General features: G+C 43.1%; 1 protein-coding gene across 1 annotated transcript in view; it reads right to left on the bottom strand.

Annotated features, from left to right (window-relative positions):
• The window catches only part of LOC115155560 (NEDD8-conjugating enzyme UBE2F), an 83,707-nt gene that overhangs the window by 18,269 nt on the left and 41,326 nt on the right, over positions 1 to 24,112 (bottom strand). Inside the window, exons 9-10 of the mRNA XM_029702271.1 lie at positions 9,060 to 9,092; positions 6,948 to 7,010 (exon numbers count right to left, since the gene is read on the bottom strand). Coding sequence (XP_029558131.1) covers positions 6,948 to 7,010; positions 9,060 to 9,092 — 96 coding nt within the window. The remainder of the gene's footprint in view (positions 1 to 6,947; positions 7,011 to 9,059; positions 9,093 to 24,112) is intronic.

The following is a 24,112-nucleotide window of genomic DNA, read 5'->3' on the forward strand; positions in this document are numbered from 1 at the left end:
TGCTTCTTCTTGAGCCACTCCTTTGTTGCCTTGGCCGTGTGTTTTGAGTCATTGTCATGCTGGAATACCCATCCACAACCCATTTTCAATGCCTTGGCTGAAGGAAGGAGGTTCTCACCAAGATTTGACGGTACATGGCCCCGTCCATCGTCCCTTTGATGCGGTGAAGTTGTCCTGTCCCCTTAGCAGAAAAACACCCCCAAAGCATAATGTTTCCACCTCCATGTTTGACGGTGGGGATGGTGTTCTTGGGGTCACAGGCAGCATTCCTCCTCCTCCAAACACGGCGAGTTGAGTTGATGCCAAAGAGTTCCATTTTGGTCTCATCTGACCACAACACTTTCACCCAGTTGTCCTCTGAATCATTCAGATGTTCATTGGCAAACTTCAGACGGGCATGTATATGTGCTTTCTTGAGCAGGGGGACCTTGCGGGCGCTGCAGGATTTGTGTGGTAGTGTGTTACCAATTGTTTCCTTGGTGACTATGGTCCCAGCTGCCTTGAGATCATTGACAAGATCCTCCCGTGCAGTTCTGGGCTGATTCCTCACTGTTCTCATAATCATTGCAACTCCACGATGTGAGATCTTGCATGGAGCCCCAGGAAAAAGGAGATTGACAGTTCTTTTGTGTTTCTTCCATTTGCGAATAGTCGCACCAACTGTTGTCACCTTCTCACCAAGCTGCTTGGCGATGGTCTTGTAGCCCATTCCAGCCTTGTGTAGGTCTACAATCTTGTCCCTGACATCCTTGGAGAGCTCTTTGGTCTTGGCCATGGTGGAGAGTTTGGAATCTGATTGATTGATTGCTTCTGTGGACAGGTGTCTTTTATACAGGTAACAAACTGAGATTAGGAGCACTCCCTTTAAGAGTGTGCTCCTAATCTCATCTCGTTACCTGTATAAAAGACACCTGGGAGCCAGAAATCTTTCTGATTGAGAGGGGGTCAAATACTTATTTCCCTCATTAAAATGCAAATCAATTTATAACATTTTTGACATGCGTTTTTCTGGATTTTTTTGTTGTTATTCTGTCTCTCACTGTTGAAATAAACCTACCATTAAAATTATAGACTGATCATTTCTTTGTCAGTGGGCAAACGCACAAAATCAGCAGGGGATCAAATACTTTTTTCCCCTCACTGTATATGGATCTGTGCCCTTTATTTTGATCTGGACTATGTTTACAGCTGTGGTCTGAGTAGATGCGCTTGTTTTGAGATCAAAGCAAGAGCTGCATGTAGCCAGGTGTGCACATTTTGTTCATATCCTTTACTAGTTAGTGAGTTATCAGCCCAGTTATAGATAATTTGTAGTCAGCAATAGGGGAGGGATTGCTTCCTACAAGAGCACAAAACTTGTACATTTCTAGACATCTTTGAATAGTGAGTCACATAAAGAACCTTTTTTGTCTTAAAGTGGCAGTGTTGTATTTCGAGACAGGCTTGAATAAGCTAAGTAGCCAATAGGTTAGCATAATTTGTCTGATTCTCTAATAATGGTATGTGAATAGTAATGCATTTTATTTTGTTTCTTTCATCAAACAATACCATTTTCAGTCACCTCCTTGTCTGAAGGACAAGTGGATAAACAGGTTAATGTCAAGCCCTGCATGTTTTTTTTCAAAAGTCTCATGGAATGTAGGCCTACATTGAACACCACACATTGGCTGCTACTGTAGGCTGAATGATAGAACAGCTATTTCCATGTAAAAATGTTATGGGATGCATTTTCTACATTGTTTTTGATGGTAGGCCACTCTGGTAGGCCCTAGTTATGATCAAATTGCCACAATAGCCTACTTAGCCCCTGTTAAAACTAACAAAGCGGGTACAGCCTCAGTGTTTACAGTAAAAGCACACTGGAAGTTGCACAGAATTTTCACAATGTTCAAGTCTGCGCTCAGCAGAACCGGAAATTTACTCAGTGCTGAGAAAAATTTGAGGGACTATTGCATGGGCCACCGTTCCTTACTTTGCTTGATTGTGGACCCGACTCACACCAACACCCGACCTGGCTTCCCCGGCTGTTACTAGTGCAACTCAGCCATTTTCAACACCACAGGGAAGCTGACTTGAGAATCATTCTGACACAGCAGAAAACTTTTAGTTCGGTCTGTTTCGATAACCATTCCTGCTTATTTTCATTTCCCCATTTCCTGCAGAGTGGCGTGAATCAAATTGACCTTCAAAATCAATAAATAGGGATAATGAGACAAGTTCTTCCTGATATGAAAAACAACGGTACCGTCCAGGGGAACCTGCCACAGTAGTGCATCACCGGTACTGTCCAGGGGAACCTGTCACAGTAGTGCATCACCGGTACTGTCCAGGGGAACCTGTCACAGTAGTGCATCAACGGTACTGTCCAGGGGAACCTGTCACAGTAGTGCATCAACGGTACTGTTCAGGGGGACCTGTCACAGTAGTGCATCACCGGTACTGTCCAGGGGAACCTGTCACAGTAGTGCATCAACGGTACTGTTCAGGGGGACCTGTCACAGTAGTGCATCACCGGTACTGTTCAGGGGAACCTGTCACAGTAGTGCATCAACGGTACTGTTCAGGGGGACCTGTCACAGTAGTGCATCACCGGTACTGTCCAGGGGAACCTGTCACAGTAGTGCATCAACGGTAATGTCCAGGGGAACCTGTCACCTGTTCCCACTGTGTAGGAAGCCCACTATGGCCTGTGGACACTACTCTCTTTGTAACTCTCTCTGTAATTGGTCTGAATGGCTGCTCTGAACAACAACCTTAAAGTTACAGTGGTGTGTGAGATATGAGTCGTCTCCCCAACAGAGCCTTCTGCCTGCCCGGCCAGTTGAGCAGCATCATTCATTCAGACAGACAGGATGGACAGACCATCACACAGAAGGATCCATACTCCTAATGTGACCAAATGGCTGCCACAGCAACACAGTTGGGACCCAGCCCCAGAAGCCTGTTTGCTAGAAAGGCTGAAGTACACAAAGCTGAGAAATATGAGGTCTGCAGAAGACAGTGGTTTTAAGTGAATATATCTAATTGTATGACTAACTCAAAATGTAAATAATGTGCAAATACATGTCTGAATGCACAGCTCCAGGCTAGGAGCTACAACTGGAAAACACATAAGGAAATGTATGGCCTGGATCAGTAATATGCAAATGATGTTGCATTCATTGATATATAAATCATTGAATTAAACATTTTAATACTTTGTTGGCAACTCAAGGATGTTAATAGCGCGGATGTTCATAATAAAGAATATATACTTTAAAGTGGATTAATAGTTTTCATACAAACATCCGGCACATATGCACATACTGCACTGGTTAATAACTACATGTCAACCACTACTCCTACTGTAAAAGGTGGACGTTTTAGGTGTGTAATGTTGCAGAACACAGATTCACTGCACAGGCCTTGCGACGGTTAGACAGACAGAACTTTCGAAATAAAAGACAACACCGGATCCCTCAGGACTGTAGAGACCAGAGGAAACCATCCACTGAAATAAATACTTCCTGTAGGTCCCGTCTCCTCTCCCGTCTCCTCTCCCGTCGCCTGCCCCCTCTCCCGCCTCCTCTCCCGCCTTCTCTCCCGTCTCCCGCCTCCTCTCCCGTCTCCCGCCTCCTCTCCCGTCTCCCGCCTCCTCTCCCGTCTCCCGCCCCCTCTCCCGTCTCCCGCCTCCTCTCCCGTCTCCCGCCTCCTCTCCCGTCTCCCGCCTCCTCTCGCCTCCTCTCCCGCCTCCCGCCTCCTCTCCCGTCTCCCGCCTCCTCTCCCGTCTCCCGCCTCCTCTCCCGTCTCCCGCCTCCTCTCCCGTCTCCCGCCTCCTCTCCCGTCTCCCGCCTCCTCTCCCGTCTCCCGCCTCCTCTCAGACATCAGTTCAGCATGTTCCTTCCTTCGCTCACATACTTTCTCCTGTCTCTTTTCCTCTAGTTTGTGTTCCTCAAGCCCAATCTGAGTTTTGAACAGGGCTTGGGGTGTTGGTGTGCGAAACCAACCGGTGTGAACCGGTCACCAAGCCAGGCAGTCAAAGCCTCCATTCTACACAGGAGGAGACGGTGCCGATATTGACCTGCTGCAGTGGCCAACAGACTGAAGACCTGACCTTTCCTGTATTTTATTTTTATTTCACCTTTATTTAACCAGGTAGGCCAGTTGAGAACAAGTTCACATTTACAACTGCGACCTGGCCAAGATAAAGCAAAGCAGTAGGCAATAAATAGGCCAGAGGCAAAATAATTACAATTTAGCATTAACACTGGAGTGATAGATGTGCAGATGATGATGTGCAAGTAGAGATACTGGGGTGCAAAATAGCAAGAGGGTAAGTAATAATATGGGGGTGAGGTAGTTGGGTGTGCTATTTACAGATTGGCTGTGTACAGGTACAGTGATCGGTAAGCTGCTCTGACAGCTGATGTTTGGCAGCATGAGTGAAGGAGGCTTTGTTACGAAATAGAAAGCCGATTCTAGATTTTTGGGGGGATTGGAGATGCTTAATGTGAATCTGGAAGGAGAGTTTACAGTCTAACCAGACACCTAGGTATTTGTAGTTGTCCACATATTCTAAGTCATAACCGTCCAGAGTAGTGATGCTAGTCGGGCGGGAGGGTGCGAGCAGCAATCGGTTGAAGAGCATGCACTTAGTTTTACTTGCTTTTAAAAGCAGTTGGAGGCCTCGGAAGGAGTGTTGCATGGCATTGAAGCTCGTTTGGAGGTTTGTTAGCACAGTGTCCAAAGAAGGGCCAGATGTACACAGAATGGTGTCGTCTGCGTAGAGGTGGATCAGCGAATCAAGAGCGACATCATTGGTATATACAGAGAAAAAAGTTGGCCGAGAATTGAACCCCCATAGAGACTGCCAGAGGTCCGGACAACAGGCCCTCCGATTTGACACACTGAACTCTATCTGAGAAGTAGTTGGTGAACCAGGCGAGGCAGTCATTTGAGAAGCCAAGGCTACTGAGTCTGCCGATAAGAATGTGGTGATTGACCAAGTCGAAAGCCTTGGCCAGGTAAATGAAGATGGCTGCACAGTACTGTCTTTTATCAATGGTGGTTATGATACCGTTTAGGACCTTGAGCGTGGCTGAGGTGCACCCATGAACAGCTCGGAAACCAGATTGCATAGTGGGGAAGGTACAGTGGGATTCGAAATGGTCGGTGATCTGTTTGTTAACTTGACTTTTGAAGATTTTAGAAAGGCAGGGCAGGATGGATATAGGTCTATAACAGTTTGGGTCTAGAGCGTCTCCCCCTTTGAAGAGGGGGATGACTGCGGCAGCTTTCAAATCTTTGGGGATCTCAGACGATACGAAAGAGAGATTGAACAAGCTAGTAACAGGGTAAGCAACAATTTTGGCGGATAATTTTAGAAAGAGAAAGTCAAGATTGTCTAGCCCAGCTGATTTGTAGGGGTCCAGATTTTGCAGCTCTTTCAGAATATCAGCTGTCTGGATTTGGGTGAAGGAGAAGCGGGGGGTGGGGGGCATGGGCAAGTTGCTACAGGGGGTGCTGAGATGTTGGCTGGGGTAGGGGTAGCCAGGTGGAAAGCATGGCCAGCCGTAGAAAAATGCTTATTGAAATGATCAATTATCGTAGATTTATCGGTGGTGACAATGTTTCCTATCCTCAGTGCAGTGGGCAGCTGGGAGGAGGTGCTCTTATTCTCCATGGACTTTACAGTGTCCTTTTTGGAATTAGTGTTACAGGAAGCAAATTTCTGTTTGAAAAAGCTAGCCTTAGCTTTCCTAACTGACGGAGTATATTGGTTCCTGACTTCCCTGAAAAGTTGCATATCGTGGGGGCTATTCGATGCTAATGCAGAATGCCACAGGATGTTTTTGTGTTGGTCAAGGGCAGTCAGGTCTGGAGTGAACCAAGGGCTATATCTGTTCTTAGTTCTACATTTTTTGAATGGGGCATGCTTATTTAAGATGGAGAGGAAAGCACTTTTAAAGAACAACCAGGCATCCTCTACTGACGGGATGAGGTCAATATCCTTCCAGGATACCCGGGCCAGGTCGATTAGAAAGGCCTGCTCACTGAAGTGTTTTAGGGAGCGTTTGACTGTAAACCACCTATAATAAAGCATGAGTCCACGAAGACAGTACAGTAGTCTTGCCCTGCTGTTGAGATATTAACTGCTCTTTCCGTCTCTCTGCAGTGAAGCACATGCCTGGCTGGGGACTGGGGAGCACCTTGGGAGTACTGCAAGCCCCAGCCGAGCACCATTTGGGAGGGAGTGTGAGTGGTCCCACCACAGTTTAATTATGGAGCGGTTGGAACAGCTGCTAGCTCTGTCTCTCTGCAATGGTGCTACTAGGCCAGGCTAGGCCTGCAGTACGGTAGGAGACACATCACAGTGAATCCAATCACTCATGTCAACAACAGTCTGATCCCAGACCAGCTCTTGGGGAGCTGGCTGTTCCGGTAGTCAGTGTGTCAGGATGTAAGTTCCTCTGGGATCTGAGGTTCCCAGATCACCTCTTGGGGGGCTGGCTTAGGGGCTCGCTGTTCCGGTAGTTAATGTGTCAGGATGTAAGTTCCTCTGGGAACCTCTGATCCCAGACCAGCTCTTGGGGGCCTGGTTGGCTGGATGTTTCAGCAGCAGTGTGTACAACAGGATGTAAGTTAATCCACGTCGACACACTGGTCTGTCTCCTGCAGGGAGAATGAGACATAGGGTGCATCCCAAATGGCTCCCTATTTACTATATAGTGCCCTGCTTAGACATACCGAGTGAGACATACACTACAGCCCAGTCTCTAGTGTTTCTGAATGGTCCATTTGACCCACTCACAGTCCAGTGGTGGTGAGAGAGAGTTCTACAGAACTACCCCACATTCCACTTGTAGAGCTTTCCGACAACAATTCCAACTTCCTACTGCTCATGTAAGACCATGTACAGGATAGAGGGAAGATGACCTCCCTCCAGGTGGACTGGTTGGTTTCATTACCTTATCACGCAGATGATGCTCGGCCGCGTCAATGTTCAATGGGTCATCAAAGTTAAGTAGATCCTGAGGGAAATGAGAGCGCGACAACTGTTTAAATAAACAACAACCTGCTAACCAAGATTAAAACAAACAACCACTTGCCAGACTATTAGGTTTGTTGTTGTGTGATACTAACTGACAAACAAAGTAGTGTAATAATCCTGTTGCCATAGAGACTGTGTGCATGGCGAGCGAGGCGCATTGTGTTATTAGGGAGATAAAATGGTGGCTAGGTCTGTGTGGCGAGCGCCTCACTTCCTGATTAAAAGCTAAGCCTCAGGGCATGACTGAGCATCAGGCTGCAGCACCACCAGAGTCCGTCCGATATATCGGTTCACCGATATTAGTGGCTGAAATTGGCCTTTTACCGATATATTGGTATCGGACAAAAATGTCACAGATAACAGATTTTCAATAAAAAGGATGAAAAAAGGAAATGTCATGCTTATCTGATCATTTGCGACCAGTCTCGTGATGTGTTATTATTTTACAATATAAGAAACACATTTTAAGCATATTTCTTGAACAATTTCTCTTTTAGATGGCAATTTGAGAACATGTGTGAAGAAATTACACTTTTTCATTTCCGTGCTGTAAAACAGTGTATCTGCAGATAAATGGGAATCCGACCAACAAAAAAACATATCGGTTAGTCTCTTATCATTACCGTGGGACACAGCCACCAAGCAACACAGCATTCCAGAAACACTTAACACGCAAATTCTCATTACCCACCTGTTTTCTCCTCAATGTTTACACAAAATGCTTGGGGAATGTTAGGAAACGGGTTTGTTTGTTTGATTTTTTAAATAAGAGATTTTAACATCCTCAGTCTACCTGTTCCTCATTTATGGGCATATAGTGCCTTCAGAAAATATTCACACCCGTTGACTTTTTCCACATTTTGTTGTGTTACAGCCTGAATTTATAATGGATTAAATTCATTTTGTTTGTCACTGGATTACACACAAAGTGGAATGATGTTTTTAGTCATTTATAAAAATGAATAATCAATTAATAGCTGAAATGTCTTGAGTCAATAAGTATTTAACCCCTTGGTAATGGCAAGCCTAAATAAGTTAATGAGCAAAAATGTGCTTAACAAGTCACATAATAAGCAGCACTGTGTGCAATAACAGTGTTAACATGATTTCTGAATGACTACCTCATCTCTGTAACCAACATATATAATTATCTGTAAGGTCTCTCAGCCCTGCAGTGAATTTTAAACACAGATTCAATCAAAGACAAGAGAGGTTTTCTAATGCCTAGCAAAGAAGGGCACCTATTGGTAGATGTGTAAAAAAAAATAAAAAAAAATAAGTGAATATCCCTTTGAGCATAGTGAAGTTATTAATGACACTTTGGATGGTGTATCAATACACCCAGTCACTACAAAGATACAGGTGTGCTTCCTAACTGAGTTGGCGGAGAGGAAGCAAACCGCTCAGCGATTTAATCATGAGGCCAATGTTGACTTTCAAACAGTTTTTACTTAAATCGGCCTGAAAAGCTATGTCAAGACTTTAAAATGTCTGTCTAGTGATGATAAACAACGAACTTGACATAGCTTGAAGAATTTAAAAAAATAATAATGTGCAAATATTGTACAAGCCAGGTGTGCAAAGCTCTTAGAGATTTACCCAGAAAGACTCACAGCTGTAATCACTGCCAAAGGTGATTCTAACATGTATTGACTCAGGGGTGTGAAAACTTACTGTATGCAAACTAGATATTTTTGTATTTCACTTCCAATACATTTGCAAAAATGTCTAAAAACATGTTTTCACTTTGTCATTATGGGGTATTGAGAGCAGCTGGGCAATAAAAAAAATCAATTCAATCCATTTTGAATTCAGGCTGTAACAACAAAATGTGGAATAAGTCAAGGGGTATGAATACTTTCTGAAGGCACTGTATACCCTATGTGTTATGGTAATTGTTGTGGCACTAATCTGTCACCTCTGTTTGTTGCTGGTGATAGATCACCCATTACAGAAGGCACTGTACATCAAGAACGAACACATTTGAAGATAATTGTCAAATCAGTTTATTGATTAAAAAGGTACTTACGGTAAACAAGGAGTTCAATCCCCAGACTACATCCTGAAAGACACAGAAACAGACAAAAACATAAATTAACATTCATAGACCATCCATAGACCATTCATAAACCATTCATAGACCATCCTGAGATCATTCATAGACCATCCTGAGATCATCCATAGACCATCCATCACATTTTATGTACCATTAAAAGTGAAACTAAACTAGTCATTAATAACCAGGTCATCGGTGAGCAATTTCATTCCATCAAATTAACAAACAAAATAGTTGAATTCCCCAAATAGATTATAAAGCGGGGCTTTCTATCGTCTCTACAGGCACCATTGTATCTTACGAAAACGTGAACCTTTTGTGAATACGCAAGTGGATTGTCTCTCAGCGCGTATTAGGCAAATTTGATGTTCAAACACTGTGAAGAAGTGATTATGATGGGTATTAATTAGCATATCTATTTTGAGGACATTATAAAAGGATACTGGCATTTGTAATTGAGCTTCTCAGAGGGGTGTGAATTCATGAATCATAAAGAGATAAATTAATTAAACAACGTGTAAACAATTACCCTTAATTCAGGTAACTGACAAAATAAAGGAAACACCAACAAAGTGTCTTAATAGGGTGTTGGGCCACCATGAATAAGAACAGCTTCAATGCAGCTTGCCATATATCTGTAAGTGTCTGAAACTCTATTGGAGGGATGCAACACCATTTATCAACGAGAATTTCATAATTTGGTGTTTGGTTGATGGTGGTGGAAATCGCTGTCTCAGGCACAGCTCCAGAATCTCCCATGTATTTAATTTGGGTTTAGATCTGGTGACAGACGGCCATGGAATATCATTTTTATTTTACCAGATAAGTTGACTGAGAACACATTCTCATCTACAGCAACGACCTGGGGAATAGTTACAGGGGAGAGGAGAGATGAATGAGCCAATTGGAATCTGGGGATGATTAGGTGGCCATGATGGTATGAGAGTCAGATTGGGAACTTATCCAGGACACTGGGGTTAACACCCCTACTCTTACAATAAGTGCCATGGGATCTTTAGTGACCACAGAGAGTCAGAACACCTGTTTAATGTCCCATCTGAAAGACAGCTCTCTACACAGGGAAATGTCCCCAATCACTGCCCTGGGGCATTGGGATATTTATTTTTAGACCAGAGGAAAGAGTGCCTCCTACTGGCCCTCCAACACCACTTCCAGCAGCATCTGGTCTCCCATCCAGGGACCAACCCTGGTTGGTTACATTGTTTTCATGCTCATCAAACCATTCAGTGACCACTCATAACCTGTTGATGGGGACATTGTCATCCTATAGGGGCATAGCCATGGTGGCCAAAATAATGGCCTGCCCAGCATTTCTATACATGCATGATGGGATGTTAATTGCTTAATTAACTCAGGAATCACGCCTGTGTGAAAGTGCCTGCTTTCAATATACTTTGTATCCATCATTTACTCAAGTGTTTCCATTATTTTGACAGTTACCTGTAGATCTTAACGTATTCATGTATGCTAGCTTCACTTCCAGGATGCCAGCACAGACAGAACAAGAAGCCAGATGTTTCACCAGATGTAAAAATCAAGCATCAGGTTGGAATTTCCCCTCCCCACCAAATATGGTGAGGAGAGGAAGCCCAGTGGCCGGCAGTGGGAGAGTACGGAGCGAGATGGAACTGGGCCAACAATCTGCTGATTTTCTCATCCAAGAAAAGCCCGATGGCAATACAGTTTTCAGTTTTCAAAGCTAGAATCTGTTATGAACGAGTGCACTACGTTTTGTATATTTTCCAAAGTAAAAAAAATGGCAAATTAAGTATTGCACACACGCAGTTCACAGAGAATATTCCCCAAAGGAAATATGCAAATATACATGCTAGAATGCGCCACTAGGATCTCACTAGCTTGTGCCTGGCTCTGCCCACCTCCTTGCTTGTTCTGCCCACTATGCTACATTTGCTCCCATTGAAAACGACACGGATGAACCATCTTGGGTTAGTTATAAATATCTTTAACTTCAGTGTGGACATTCAACTCTGTTCCCCTGCCAACTGATAATGTCATAGACTTGTCACACATGCAGGGCAGGATGAGAGTCTCAATAAGAACAAGAAAACATGACTGTTAATGGATACTATTCCTAATGGGGTTTTCTAATGGTAATAGATACACATTAAAACAGATATACGCCTCGCAGAAAACAAAGGCAATGAGCCCAATTTACTCTTATCACTTTGCTATTTCATTATAAAACAAAGTGTGGTCCCATCAAAGAGCAGGACACACTGAAGATGGGCCTATAAAAAAGACATGGAATAAAACATCAAAGAATGTTTTCCAGGGTTGTGATGCAAACTGCTGACAGACACAATGATTGAAAGTTGGTGGAATTGCATTTAAATGAAAAAGTCAATACCTTTCTCTACAGGACCTGCCCTCTATCTTATTTCTCTAACGAGATCCAGCTCTTGACCTTGAAAATACCATTGTGCATAATAAACCAGCAGTTTACTTTCCTTACCAAGATCTGTGGGTTGATTCTAATTTGTATTTATTATGGATCCCCATTACAGCTACTCTTCCTGGGGTCCAGCAAAATTAAGGCAGTTTATGCAATTTTAAAAAGATTACAATACATTCACAGATTTCACAACACACTGTGTGCCCTCAGGCCCCTACTCCACCACTACCACAAATCTACAGTACTAAATCCATGTGTACGTGTGTAGTGCGTATGTTATTGTGTGTGTGTGTGTGTGTGTGTGTGTGTATGTATGTGTTGCTTCACAGTCACTCGCTGTTCCATAAGGTGTATTTTTATTGTTTTTTTTAAATAACATTTTACTGCTTGCATCAGTTACTTGATGTTGAATAGTGTTCCATGTAGTCATGGTTCTATGTTGTACTGTGAGCCTCCCATAGTCTGTTCTGGACTTGGGGACTGTGAAGAGACCTCTGGTGGCATGTCTTCTGGGGTATGCATGGGTGTCCGAGCTGTGTGCTAGTAGTTCAAAACAGACAGCTCGGTGCATTCAGCTTGTCAATACCGCTCATCAATCCAATTAGTGATGAAGTCAATCTCTCCTCCACTTTGAGCCAGGAGAGATATTAGTTATCTGTGTACATCCAAGGGACAGCCATGCTGCCCTGTTCTGAGCCAATTGCAATTTTCCTAAATCCGTTTTCAGTCCAGGTGCGACAAAACTAGGGCCTGTAGGACCAGCCTTGTTGATAGTGCTGTTAAGAGGGTAAAGTAGGACTTTATTATGGACAGACTTCTCCCCATCTTAGCTACTGTTGTATCAATATGTTTTGACCATGAAAGTTTACAATCCAGGGTTACTCCAAGCAGTTTAGTCACCTCCACTTGCTCAATTTCCACATTATTTATTCCAAGATTTAGTTGAGGTTTAGGGTTTAGTGAATGATTTGTCCCAAATACAATGCTTTTATTTAGGACTAACTTATTCCTTGCCACCCACTCTGAAACTAATTGCAACTCTTTGTTAAGTGTTGCAGTAATTTCAGTCGCTGTAGTAGCTGACGTATAGTGTTGAGTCTTCCGCATACATAGACAAACTGGTTTTACTCAAAGCTAGTGGCATGTCATTAGTAAAGATTGAAAAAAGTAATGGGCCTAGACATCTGCCCTGATTCTACCTGGATTATGTTGGAGGCTTCCATTAAAAAAAACACCCTCTGTGCTCTGTTAGACAGGTAACTCGTTATCCACAATATAGCAGGGGGTGTAAAGCCATAACATATACGTTTTTCCACCGGCAGATTATGATCAATAATGTCAAAAGCCGCACTGAAGTCTAACAAAACAGCCCCCACAATCTTTTTTATCATCAATTTCTCTCAGCCAATCATCAGTCATTTGTGTAAGTGCTGTGCTTGTTGAATGTCCTTCCCTATAAGCATGCTGAAAGTTCGTCAATTTGTTTACTGTAAAATAGAATTGTATCTCGTCGAACACAATTTTTTCCCAAAAGTTTACTACGGGTTGGTAACAGGCTGATTGGTCAGTTATTTGAGCCAGTAAAGGGTGCTTGACCATTCTTCAGTAGCGGAATATTCTAAAGCAGATCCAGAGCTTGATGTAGGTTAGCTAGAGCATGGTCAATAACTAAACTCAGGTGTAGTGGCCTACTGTACCACTTGTTAAGAATGCACTGTCCAATAGAAACCCTATCTGTATTGAATTATGAATAAGAGAACCAACAACACATAAATAGATAAGACAGACAGTCACCTGTCCTTGCTCTCCATCCTTGACATTACTACGGTGATATCCTACAGGAAAACTAACCCACAAAAGGCTCCCTAACGCCACACAGCTGAGGGCTATGGGAGTTATCCACCAACTAAACTAGATGTTTCAAGCCTTCTCTTGCTTGTGATTGCATTTAGCCTTCCTATACCACTCAGTTTGTTAAACAGGACTCTCCACTGGTTCAAAGAGGACTGGATCTATGGATACAGTATGTAACTATTGATCAGATCTTACTGCAACTACCAAAGAGCACCCCCCCGCAAAGCGATAGTCTATTTTTAAGTGAGTAGTAAGCTTTGTGAGATTGCAGGGGGAGAACGTGTGGGGGAGGAAGAATGAAGACTATTAAAGAGAAATGAGGACATGTTATGTTGGTAGAAGTTGGTTTTGGGCATGTCATTGGAGGTGAGTAGGATGGATAGACAAATTATTTTAAAAAATCCTCTTTTGTCAGGCTGCCAATTCAAAATGAGTCAAGCACTGTGTGTGTGTGTGTGTGTGTGTGTGTGTGTGTGTATGTGTGAGAGAGTGTAAATGGCTAAATATGTAGGTGTGTGCCTATGTTTATCTATTGACACATGTTTTGTGCCTGAGTGAATGTGTGTGTGTGTGTGTGTGGGCTGCCTAGTGGAAGAGGAGAGAGTTGAGAGGTGACAGTAGCTGTGTGGGTTGGAGCTGTGCTGCACAGGAGAGGTGACAGTAGAGGTGACAGGAGAGGTGACAGTGAAGTGACAGGACATCGTCACCCTCTCGAACACACACACGCAATGTACTAATCTACACACCCACTCATTTGACATACACTTATCATGGAGAATGCCCCAGGCCAGGTTCTACAATACAAAAAAGATTCACATTTTTTTACCTGCTCTTTTCAAGATCTTGTTGGTTCTTCATTTAAAGCAGCCTGTTAAGTATTAACAATATAGGTTACTTCTGTCTACTGCAACTCACTGCTGAAAGGCACAGTACATTCAGAAATAAAAATGCAGAAAGCTGCATCAGTGATTGATGCCAGTGATACATTACCCACAAACCACACACACTTCATGACAACCACTGAAATGGACCGCAGAGCGTCCGGCCGGCTAGGGAATACAGTCTCCATTGGAGGTACAGTGCATTCGGAAAGTATTCAGACCCCTCGACTTTTTCCCCATTTTGTTACGTTACAGCCTTATTTTAAAATGGATTAAATACATAAGAAAAAATCCTCATAGATTTACACACAATACCCCATCATGACAAAGCGAAAACAGGTTTTTAGATTTTCATGCAAATAATAAAAAAACGTATTCACATAAGTATTCAGACCCTTTGCCTTGTGACTCGAAATGGAGCTCAGGTGCATCCCTGAGATGTTTCTTCAACTTGATTGGAGTCCACCTGTGGTAAATTCAATTGATTGGACATGATTTGGAAAGGCACACACCTGTCTATATAAGGTCCCACAGTTGACAATATATGTCAGAGCAAAAACCAAGCCACGAGGAATTATCTATAGAGCACCGAGACAGGATTGTGGTGAGGGCACAGATCTGGGGAAGGTACCCAAAAATGTCTGCAGCACTGAAGGTCCCCAAGATACAGCGACCTCCATCATTCTCTCTCTAAAGTGTGTAGGCTGGATCAATCCCTCGCAGGTGGGAAAACAAAAGCTGTGTGGCCTTATCACATGTAAAATATATATTTTAAAATCGAATATGATAAATAAAAAAAGCTTGAGGGTTTCAGCATGAAATACCCTTTATGTATTTTTTTTACATCACTATGTCAATACGCCTTTGTTGTAAATGTTAATTGAAACATTTATTGAAAATAATGGCACTGTTGAATGTATTCTTTTTTCATTCATTAGGCCATTCTCTTGAACCATATGGTCTATCCACTAGAAAGTAATGGACAATACGGACACAGATATAAAAAAAATGAATACTATATATCAGGGGTTGGCAACTAGATTCAGCCGTGGGACGATTTTTGTCCGAGAGCCGGAACATAATTACAAAAATGTGTACACTGCAAATTGACAACAACTAAGCCCAAAAAGAGATAGTAAACGCAGCTTATTTTCAGCAAACTTAACATGTGTAAATATTTGTATGAACATAACAAGATTCAACAACAGACATAAACTGAACAATTTCCACAGACATGTGACTAACAGAAATGGAATAATGTGTCCCTGAACAAAGGGGGAGGTCAAAATCTAAATTAAGTCAGTATCTGGTGTGGCCATCAGCTGCATTAAGTACTGCAGTGCAGCTCCTCCTCATGGACTGCACCAGATTTGCCAGTTCTTGCTGTGAGATGTTACCCCACTCTTCCACCAAGGCACCTGCAAGTTCCCGGACATTTCTGGGGGGAATGGCCCTAGCCCTCACCCTCTGATCCAACAGGTCCCAGATGTGCTCAACGGGATTGAGATCCGGGCTCTTCGCTGGCCATGGCAGAACACTGACATTCCTGTCTTGCAGGAAATTACGCACAGAACGAGCAGTATGGCTGGTGGCATTGTCATGCTGGAGGGTTATTTCAGGATGAGCTTGCAGGAAGGGTACCACATGAGGGAGGAGGATGTCTTCCCTGTAACGCACAGCGTTGAGATTGCCTGCAATGACAACAAGCTCAGTCCGATGATGCTGTGACACACCGCCCCAGACCATGACGGACCCTCCACCTCCAAATCGATCTCACTCCAGAGTACAGGCCTCGGAGTAACGCTCATTCCTTCGACGATAAACGCGAATCCGACCATCACCCCTGGTGAGACAAAACCGCAACCCATCAGTGAAGAGCACTTTTTACCAGTCCTGTCTGGTCCAGCGACGGTGGGTTTGTGCCCATAGGCGACGTTGTTGCCGGTGATGTCTGGTGAGGACCTGCCTTACAACAGGCCTACAATCCCTCAGTCCAGCCTCTCTCAGCCTATTGCAGACAGTCTGAGCACTGATGGAGGGATTGTGCGTTCCTAGTGTAACTTGGGCAGTTGTTGTTGCCATCCTGTACCTGTCCCGCGGGTCTGATGTTCGGATGTACTGATCCTGTGCAGGTGTTGTTACACGTGGTCTGCCACTGCGAGGACGATCAGCTGTCCTTCCTGTCTCCCTGTAGCGCTGTCTTGGTGTCTCACAGTACAGACATTGCAATTTTTTTGCCCTGGCCACATCTGCAGTCCTCATGCCTCCTTGCAGCACGTTCACGCAGATGAGCAGGGACCTTGGGCATCTTTCTTTTGGTGTTTTTCAGAGTCAGTAGAAAGGCCTCTTTAGTGTCCTAAGTTTTCATAACTGTGACCTTAATTGCCTGTCGTCTGTAAGCTGTTAGTGTCTTAACGACCGTTCCACAGGTGCATGTTCATTAATTGTTTATGGATCATTGAACAAGCATGAGAAACAGTGTTAAAGCCCTTAACAATGAAGATCTGTGAAGTTATTTGGATTTTTATGAATTATCTTTGAAAGACAGGGTCCTGAAAAAGGGACGTTCCTTTATTTGAGAATAACAATAATTTCATACCTTGATTCCATTGAGACAGTCACGTCTATTTTTGTATTTATGTGTGGAATACTTGGTGAACAGATTTTCTAAATGAAACAATTATTTTTGCAGATTTCATGGTGATTTTAGTATTTTTGACCAAAAACAAAACCATTTTTTTTTGGCCAAAAACTACAATGTACCTAACAAGACAATGTTGTTAGTGTATGTGTGTCATCCAACACCTCCCCACCCACACAGTAGTTAATAGTCAGGTGCTCACTCTTAGCACTCATCGACCAGGGGACCAGGGACGGGGGATATCAATACCCTGATTGATTAGGCAGGAGGCTGAGGGGCCAGGAGATCCTGGGGCCCATCGAAGGACACAAACACTGGTATCAATTACACCTGCAGATAGAACAATGGGCTATTTGTCTCTCTGTTATTGTGCAAGGGTAGAAACTGGAGTCTGCAGAGCACAGCCGATAGTCTGGGAACAAGTTTAAGAAATCTTTGAGCTGTGCCTTAAGACACTACCTTAAAAGGGAAAGGGGTGATACCTAGTCAGTTGTACAACTGAATGCATTGAACTGAAATGTGTCTTCCGCATTTAACCCAACCCCTCTGAATCAGAGAGATGTGGGGAAGCTAGCTCAAAGAAATGTGTGCTTTTATGTGATGTTGTTCATTTGATAATCAAAGGCAATCCAGGTTCCCATTCACATTCCTCTAATGAGACATTTAAGGGAAGAAATTATGAAACTAGCATAGAACTAAAATTACTTCCTGTTTTGGCCAGTACTGTTTGACATTGGAGGAAGACAGGACAGAGAGAAAAGGAGAGAAAAGGACAGGAGAAGAGGACACGAGAGGAGAGGAGGAGATCCAGACATCTTTATCTATCCAAGCTACAGAAACCGATAACTCTTTTTATAGGCTTGTGTTTGAGAGAAGGCTTTCAGAGGCTGATTGGCCATTGGTCACTGTCTGAGGATTGGATGGTCGAGTCGCTTTTGTTTCGCTCACTCCACCTCAAGGTTGATGATAATGAAATCCATAATCCTTCCCCAGCAACAGACTCGCATGATGTTCTAGAGGAGTTTGGGAAAAGAAGGACTGGTACAGTCACTTATCATCTCTGTTTAACGTGTATCCTGTGAGAAAGACGAGAGAGACCGAGCAAGAGAAAGAGAGAGTGAGAGAGAGGCTGTGTCTAGACTTCGGGACACGTCATGCATCTACATCTACATGTATATGTGTCTACTGTGTCCAGTGTGTCCTGATTCCCTTTTCCCGCGCTATTTTCAAATGCCAGTATACATTCATTAAATGGTGGAATAGGCTAAATATGATAACACTACAACTGATGGCAGTAGCTAACTACTGGAGCTAACTAGCCAGCTAAACTCTATAGGTAGCAAGCAACGCTAAAAGGGATTGCAAATGGGTCAGCATAACTCTAGCCAAGCAAAAAATGTAAAAAAATAAAATAAAATAGTATTTATGAGCAGCAAACATGTTCCTCACACACTAGTGGCGTATTTCCTCCAACGTTTTAATGAAAAGGTGCCTCTCGGTCCCAAAACACACGAGGAGACTTGTGGGAGGAGTGCTGATGACGTAGCCCACTCTGTGCTTTCGGTAGCCTGACTGTGTCCAGACGGAGGAGAAATCCACACAATGCATCCCTGACCACCCGCTGGCCAGCCAGATCTGAACACAATCAGACCACAAAGCAACTTTTGAGCATCTAAACGTGCCTTTTTTCAGTGCGATCTTCGTATTCTGATAGCAGAAGTAGCATGTAAGTATCAAGTGTAGACACAACCACAGAGACAGATGGAGAGAGAGAGAGAGACGAGAGAGACGAGAGAGGAGAGAGACAGAGCTACACTTCCGAACCTCCTGCCAAATGTATGACCACATTGGGGACACATTTCTTACAGATCACACAGACCCACAAATAATTTGAAAACAAATCAAACATTGATAAACTCCCATATCTGTTAGGTGAAATACCTCAGTGTGCAATTACAGCAGCAAGATTTGTGTCCCGTTTCCATGAGAAAAGGGCAACCAGTGGAACACAAAGAACATTGTAAATACAACCTATATGCATCTGTTCATTTGTTTTCCCTTTCATACTTCAACTACTTGCACATTGTTACAACACTGTACAGTACATAGCCAATAATATAACATTTGAAATGTCTATTATTTTAAAACTTGTGACAGTAATGTTTACTTTTGGCAATGCAAACATGTTTCCCATGCCAATTAAGCATGAGAGAGATGAGAGATAGAGAGACACACACACACACACACCTGGTAGTCCCATCCACCAAACTCCCAAGTGTGAAACAGAGAATACTCAGGGGGTATGCTGATTTGGCATAGAGAAGACCTAACCCACTATATTAAATTAGTTAAACAGGAGCATTTTACCTCTGGCTAGAAATTAAAAAGGAAATTATCTCTACAGAGAAAAATGTCCTCATGTCTGCTACCTATATCCCCCAATATAATCCCCATACTTTAATGATGACAGCTTCTCCATCCTGGATGGGGAGATCAACCATTTCCAGGCCCAGGGACATGTACAAGACTGTGGCGACCCAAACTGGACAAGAACTTGACACTCTCAGCACACAGGGGGACAAACACCTACCTGGAGGTGACAGCATTACCTCTCCAATATACCCCCCTAGGAACAACTATGACAAAACAACCAACAAAAACTCCTGCAGCTTTGTCGCATGCTTGGTTAATGGTAGACTTCGAGGGGACTCCTACAGTAGGTACACCTACAGCTCATCCCTTTGCAGAAGTAACAGAGATTACTTTATCACTGACCTCAACCCAGAGTCTCTCAGAGGGTTCACAGTCAGCCCACTGACACTATAAGATCACAGCAAAAGCACAGTCTACTTGAACAGAGCAATACTCAATCTTGAGGCATCAAAGCCAGAGAAACTCCAAAATATTAAGGAATGCTATAGATGCAAGGAAAGTAGTGTAGAAACATACCCCAAAACAATCAGGCAACAACAAATTCAATCCGTTTTAGACAACTTCCTGGACAAAACATTTCACTGTAATAGTGAAGGTGTAAACTTGGCAGTAGAAAGCCTAAACAGTAGATTTGACCTTTCCAGCTTCCGTATTAAATCAAAGAAATTCAAGCAGACAACCTAAAAAAATGAACAATAATGACGAATGGATTGATGAAGGCAATAAACTAACATAGAAATTGAAAAACCTATCCAAACAAAAACAGAGACCCAGAAAACCTTGGCCTACACCTTACCTTCACTATTGAAAAACACAAAAACATTACAGAAATACACTAAGAAAAAAGAAGGAACAGTACATCAGAAACCATCTCAATGTAATTGAAGAAGCCACAGAATCCATAGAAAATCAGAATACACTAAACCAGTGGTTCCCAAACTTTTTATAGTCTCGTACCCCTTCAAACATTCAACCTCCAGCTGCGTACCCCCTCTAGCACCAGGGTCAGCACACTCTCAAATGTTGTTTTTTGCCATCATTGGAAGCCTGCCACACACACACACAATATATATTTATTAAACATAAGAATGTGTGTGATTTTTGGTCACAACCCAGCTCATGGGAAGTGACAAAGAGCTCTTATAGGACCAGGACACACATAATAATATTCAATAATATTGCTCTTTATTTAGCTATCTTACATATAAAACCTTATTTGTTCATCAAAAATTGTGAATAACTCACCAGGGGTTAATGAGAAGGGTGTGCTTGAAAGGACGTCCATAATTCTGCAATGTTGGGTTGTATTGGAGAGAGTCTCAGTCTTACATCATTTTCCACACACAGTCTGTGCCTGTATTTAGTTGTCATGCTAGTGAGGGCTGAGAATCCACTTTTACATACGTATGTGGTTGCAAAGGGCATCAGTGTCTTAACTGCGCGATTTGCCAAGGCAGGAAACTCTGAGCGCAGTCCAATCCCAAAATTTTGGCAGTGGCTTTTGATTAAATACAATTTTCACAGAACCGCTTTTTGCAATTTCGATGAGGCTTATTTTCCAAATTGTCATGTCTGCGCAAGAGTGAAGGTTTCCCGCGAGAGAGTAACGGTTAATGTGATTGGATGTTAATTATTTGACTAGGCTACCTGTATTTGACATTGTGTTGTTATTTCGCTGAACACTAAATGGTTTAATTTTAAAATCAAAATGTAACCTTAATTTAACTAGGCAAGTCAGTTAAGAACAAATTCTTATTTACAATGACGGCCTACACCAGCCAAACCCGGCCAGTGGGGCAGTTGTGCGCCGCCCTATGCAACTCCCAATCAAAGCCGGTTGTGATACAGCCTGGATTTGAACCAGGGTGTCTGTAGTAAGGCTTGTGGTGTTGATGGTACCCTAAATTAAATGATAAAATATACAGACCACAAATTCCAATTGGTTATACTCTTTAACATCATCCTCAGCTCTGGCATCTTTGCCAATATTTGGAACCAAGGACTGATCACCCCAATCCACAGAAGTGATTGACTAACAAACCTAAATATAAGCAAAGTCTTCTCATGCTTTGTTGATTTCTTTCCACAGGGCCGTGGGGTGAGACAAGGACGCAGCTTGAGCCCCAACCTCTTCAAGATATATATCAACAAATTGGCGAAGGCACTAGAAGACTGCAGCATCCGGCATCACCCTACTAGAATCTGAAGTCAAATGTCTATGGTTTGCTGATGATCTGGTTCAGCAGCACCTAGCTCTCTTGCACAGATTCTGTCAGACCTGGGCCATGAGAGTGAATCTCAGTAAGACAAAAATAACAGTGTTCCAAAAAATGTCCAGTTACCAGGACCACAAATACAAATTCCATCTAGACACTGTTGCCTTAGAGCACACAAAATACTATAGCTACCTTGGCCTAAACATCAGCACCACAGGTAACTTCCACAAAGCTGCGAATGATCTGAGAAACGAGGCAAGAAGGGCGTTCTATACCATCAAAAGTGTAAAACTAACAATGACTCAATAATCCATGCATTCTGGGAATGCTATGAAGTCCAAAAGTTATGGGTGGAGTTAGAAATTTGTCAGAAGTATTACAATATCAATTTAATTATAATCTGTCTGCATATTTCAAGACATGACATACAGTGAGGGAAAAAAGTATTTGATCCCCTGCTGATTTTGTACGTTTGCCCACTGACAAAGAAATGATCAGTCTATAATTTTAATGGTAGGTTTATTTGAACAGTGAGAGACAGAATAACAACAACAACAAATACAGAAAAACGCATGTCAAAAATGTTATAAAACGATTTGCATTGAAAATACCCATTTCCCTCATTAAAATGCAAATCATTTTATAACATTTTTGACATGCGTTTTTCTCGATTTTTTTGTTGTTATTCTGTCTCTCACTGTTCAAATAAACCTACCATTAAAATTATAGACTGATCATTTCTTTGTCAGTGGGCAAAGGTACAAAATCAGCAGGGGATCAAATACTTTTTTCGAGATACCCGATGGGTTGGACAATACTTTTCTTGTCAATCTTCTTGAAAAAAAGTATACTTTAAAACTGTAAGCCAACCAATCCTCCATTGTTAACACAATGGAAAGGTCAAATGCTTTATTATCTAAATGTTAAAAGTGTGTGGGTGACGGAAAGAAACTAAATAGTGCAGTTTGAGACCATGTGGCAATGAGTGATATGGGCGCTGGAGATGGGGGTGTGAACAGGTGGGTCTGGGCAGGGGTGAATGTTGTGAGCCAGCTACTGGTAGCAGATAGAGAGCTTGTTCCTACGGGCCAGCTACTGGTAGCAGATAGAGAGCTTGTTCCTACGGGCCAGCTACTGGTAGCAGATAGAGAGCTTGTTCCTACGGGCCAGCTACTGGTAGCAGATAGAGAGCTTGTTCCTACGGGCCAGCTACTGGTAGCAGATAGAGAGCTTGTTCCTACGGGCCAGCTACTGGTAGCAGATAGAGAGCTTGTTCCTACAGGCCAGCTACTGGTAGCAGATAGAGAGCTTGTTCCTACGGGCCAGCTACTGGTAGCAGATAGAGAGCTTGTTCCTACGGGCCAGCTACTGGTAGCTGATAGAGAGCTTGTTCCTACGGGCCAGCTACTGGTAGCAGATAGAGAGCTTGTTCCTACGGGCCAGCTACTGGTAGCAGATAGAGAGCTTGTTCCTACGGGCCAGCTACTGGTAGCTGATAGAGAGCTTGTTCCTACGGGCCAGCTACTGGTAGCAGATAGAGAGCTTGTTCCTACGGGCCAGCTACTGGTAGCAGATAGAGAGCTTGTTCCTACGGGCCAGCTACTGGTAGCAGATAGAGAGCTTGTTCCTACGGGCCAGCTACTGGTAGCAGATAGAGAGCTTGTTCCTACGGGCCAGCTACTGGTAGCAGATAGAAAGCTTGTTCCTACGGGCCAGCTACTGGTAGCAGATAGAGAGCTTGTTCCTACGGGCCAGCTACTGGTAGCTGATAGAGAGCTTGTTCCTACGGGCCAGCTACTGGTAGCTGGTAGAGAGCTTGTTCCTACAGGCCAGCTACTGGTAGCTGATAGAGAGATCTTGCTTTCATTGTAGTGAGATGATACTCAGTCCCATGTATTACACCTCCCTCGTGGAGACTGCTGGAGGAAGGCAGAAATAAGACTCTCCTAACTACCTTTGTGGATTATCCACAAGGCATGCTCAGCATAATGCTAGCAAGTAATGCCTCCGATGAATAACAAGCACCCTCATATATGCCGCCTACTGACTAGCGTGTGCAAAAAGAGACAATGGCTATGTCTGAAATCTGTCTTGCATACTATTTACTAAAACTACATGCTGTGTAATAATTGTACTACATAATATTTAGAAAAGCACTGTTTAGTAAAAACGAAAGCAGAAACAAATAACATACTAGGCTCATCCATACTGAGAATGCCTCATTAATGCACAATTGTGTGAATTCCTTCCATTCGTAAATCCTGGCATATAAAGCAAGCTCAATTTAACCAATTTCACATACTATAAAAGTCTGTTTTTGCATACCCAAAATCCCTACTATTTAGAACGCAAGTACGGGTATTCGGACATAGCCACGATCTCTTCACGTTGCTGTCTCACTATGGCCAATATTAAGTAGGCTAGACCTAGTCTACGTCCCAAATGGCACCCTATTCCCTATATATTGCAGTACTTTTTGAGGCCTATGGGCCCTGGCAAACAGTAGTGCTCTAAAGGAATAGGCCATCATTTGGAAAGCAGACCTTGTGCAGCAGCAGATTCCCTTA

The sequence above is a fragment of the Salmo trutta genome, chromosome 20 (genome assembly GCF_901001165.1).
Source record: "Salmo trutta chromosome 20, fSalTru1.1, whole genome shotgun sequence".
NCBI lineage: Eukaryota > Metazoa > Chordata > Actinopteri > Salmoniformes > Salmonidae > Salmo > Salmo trutta.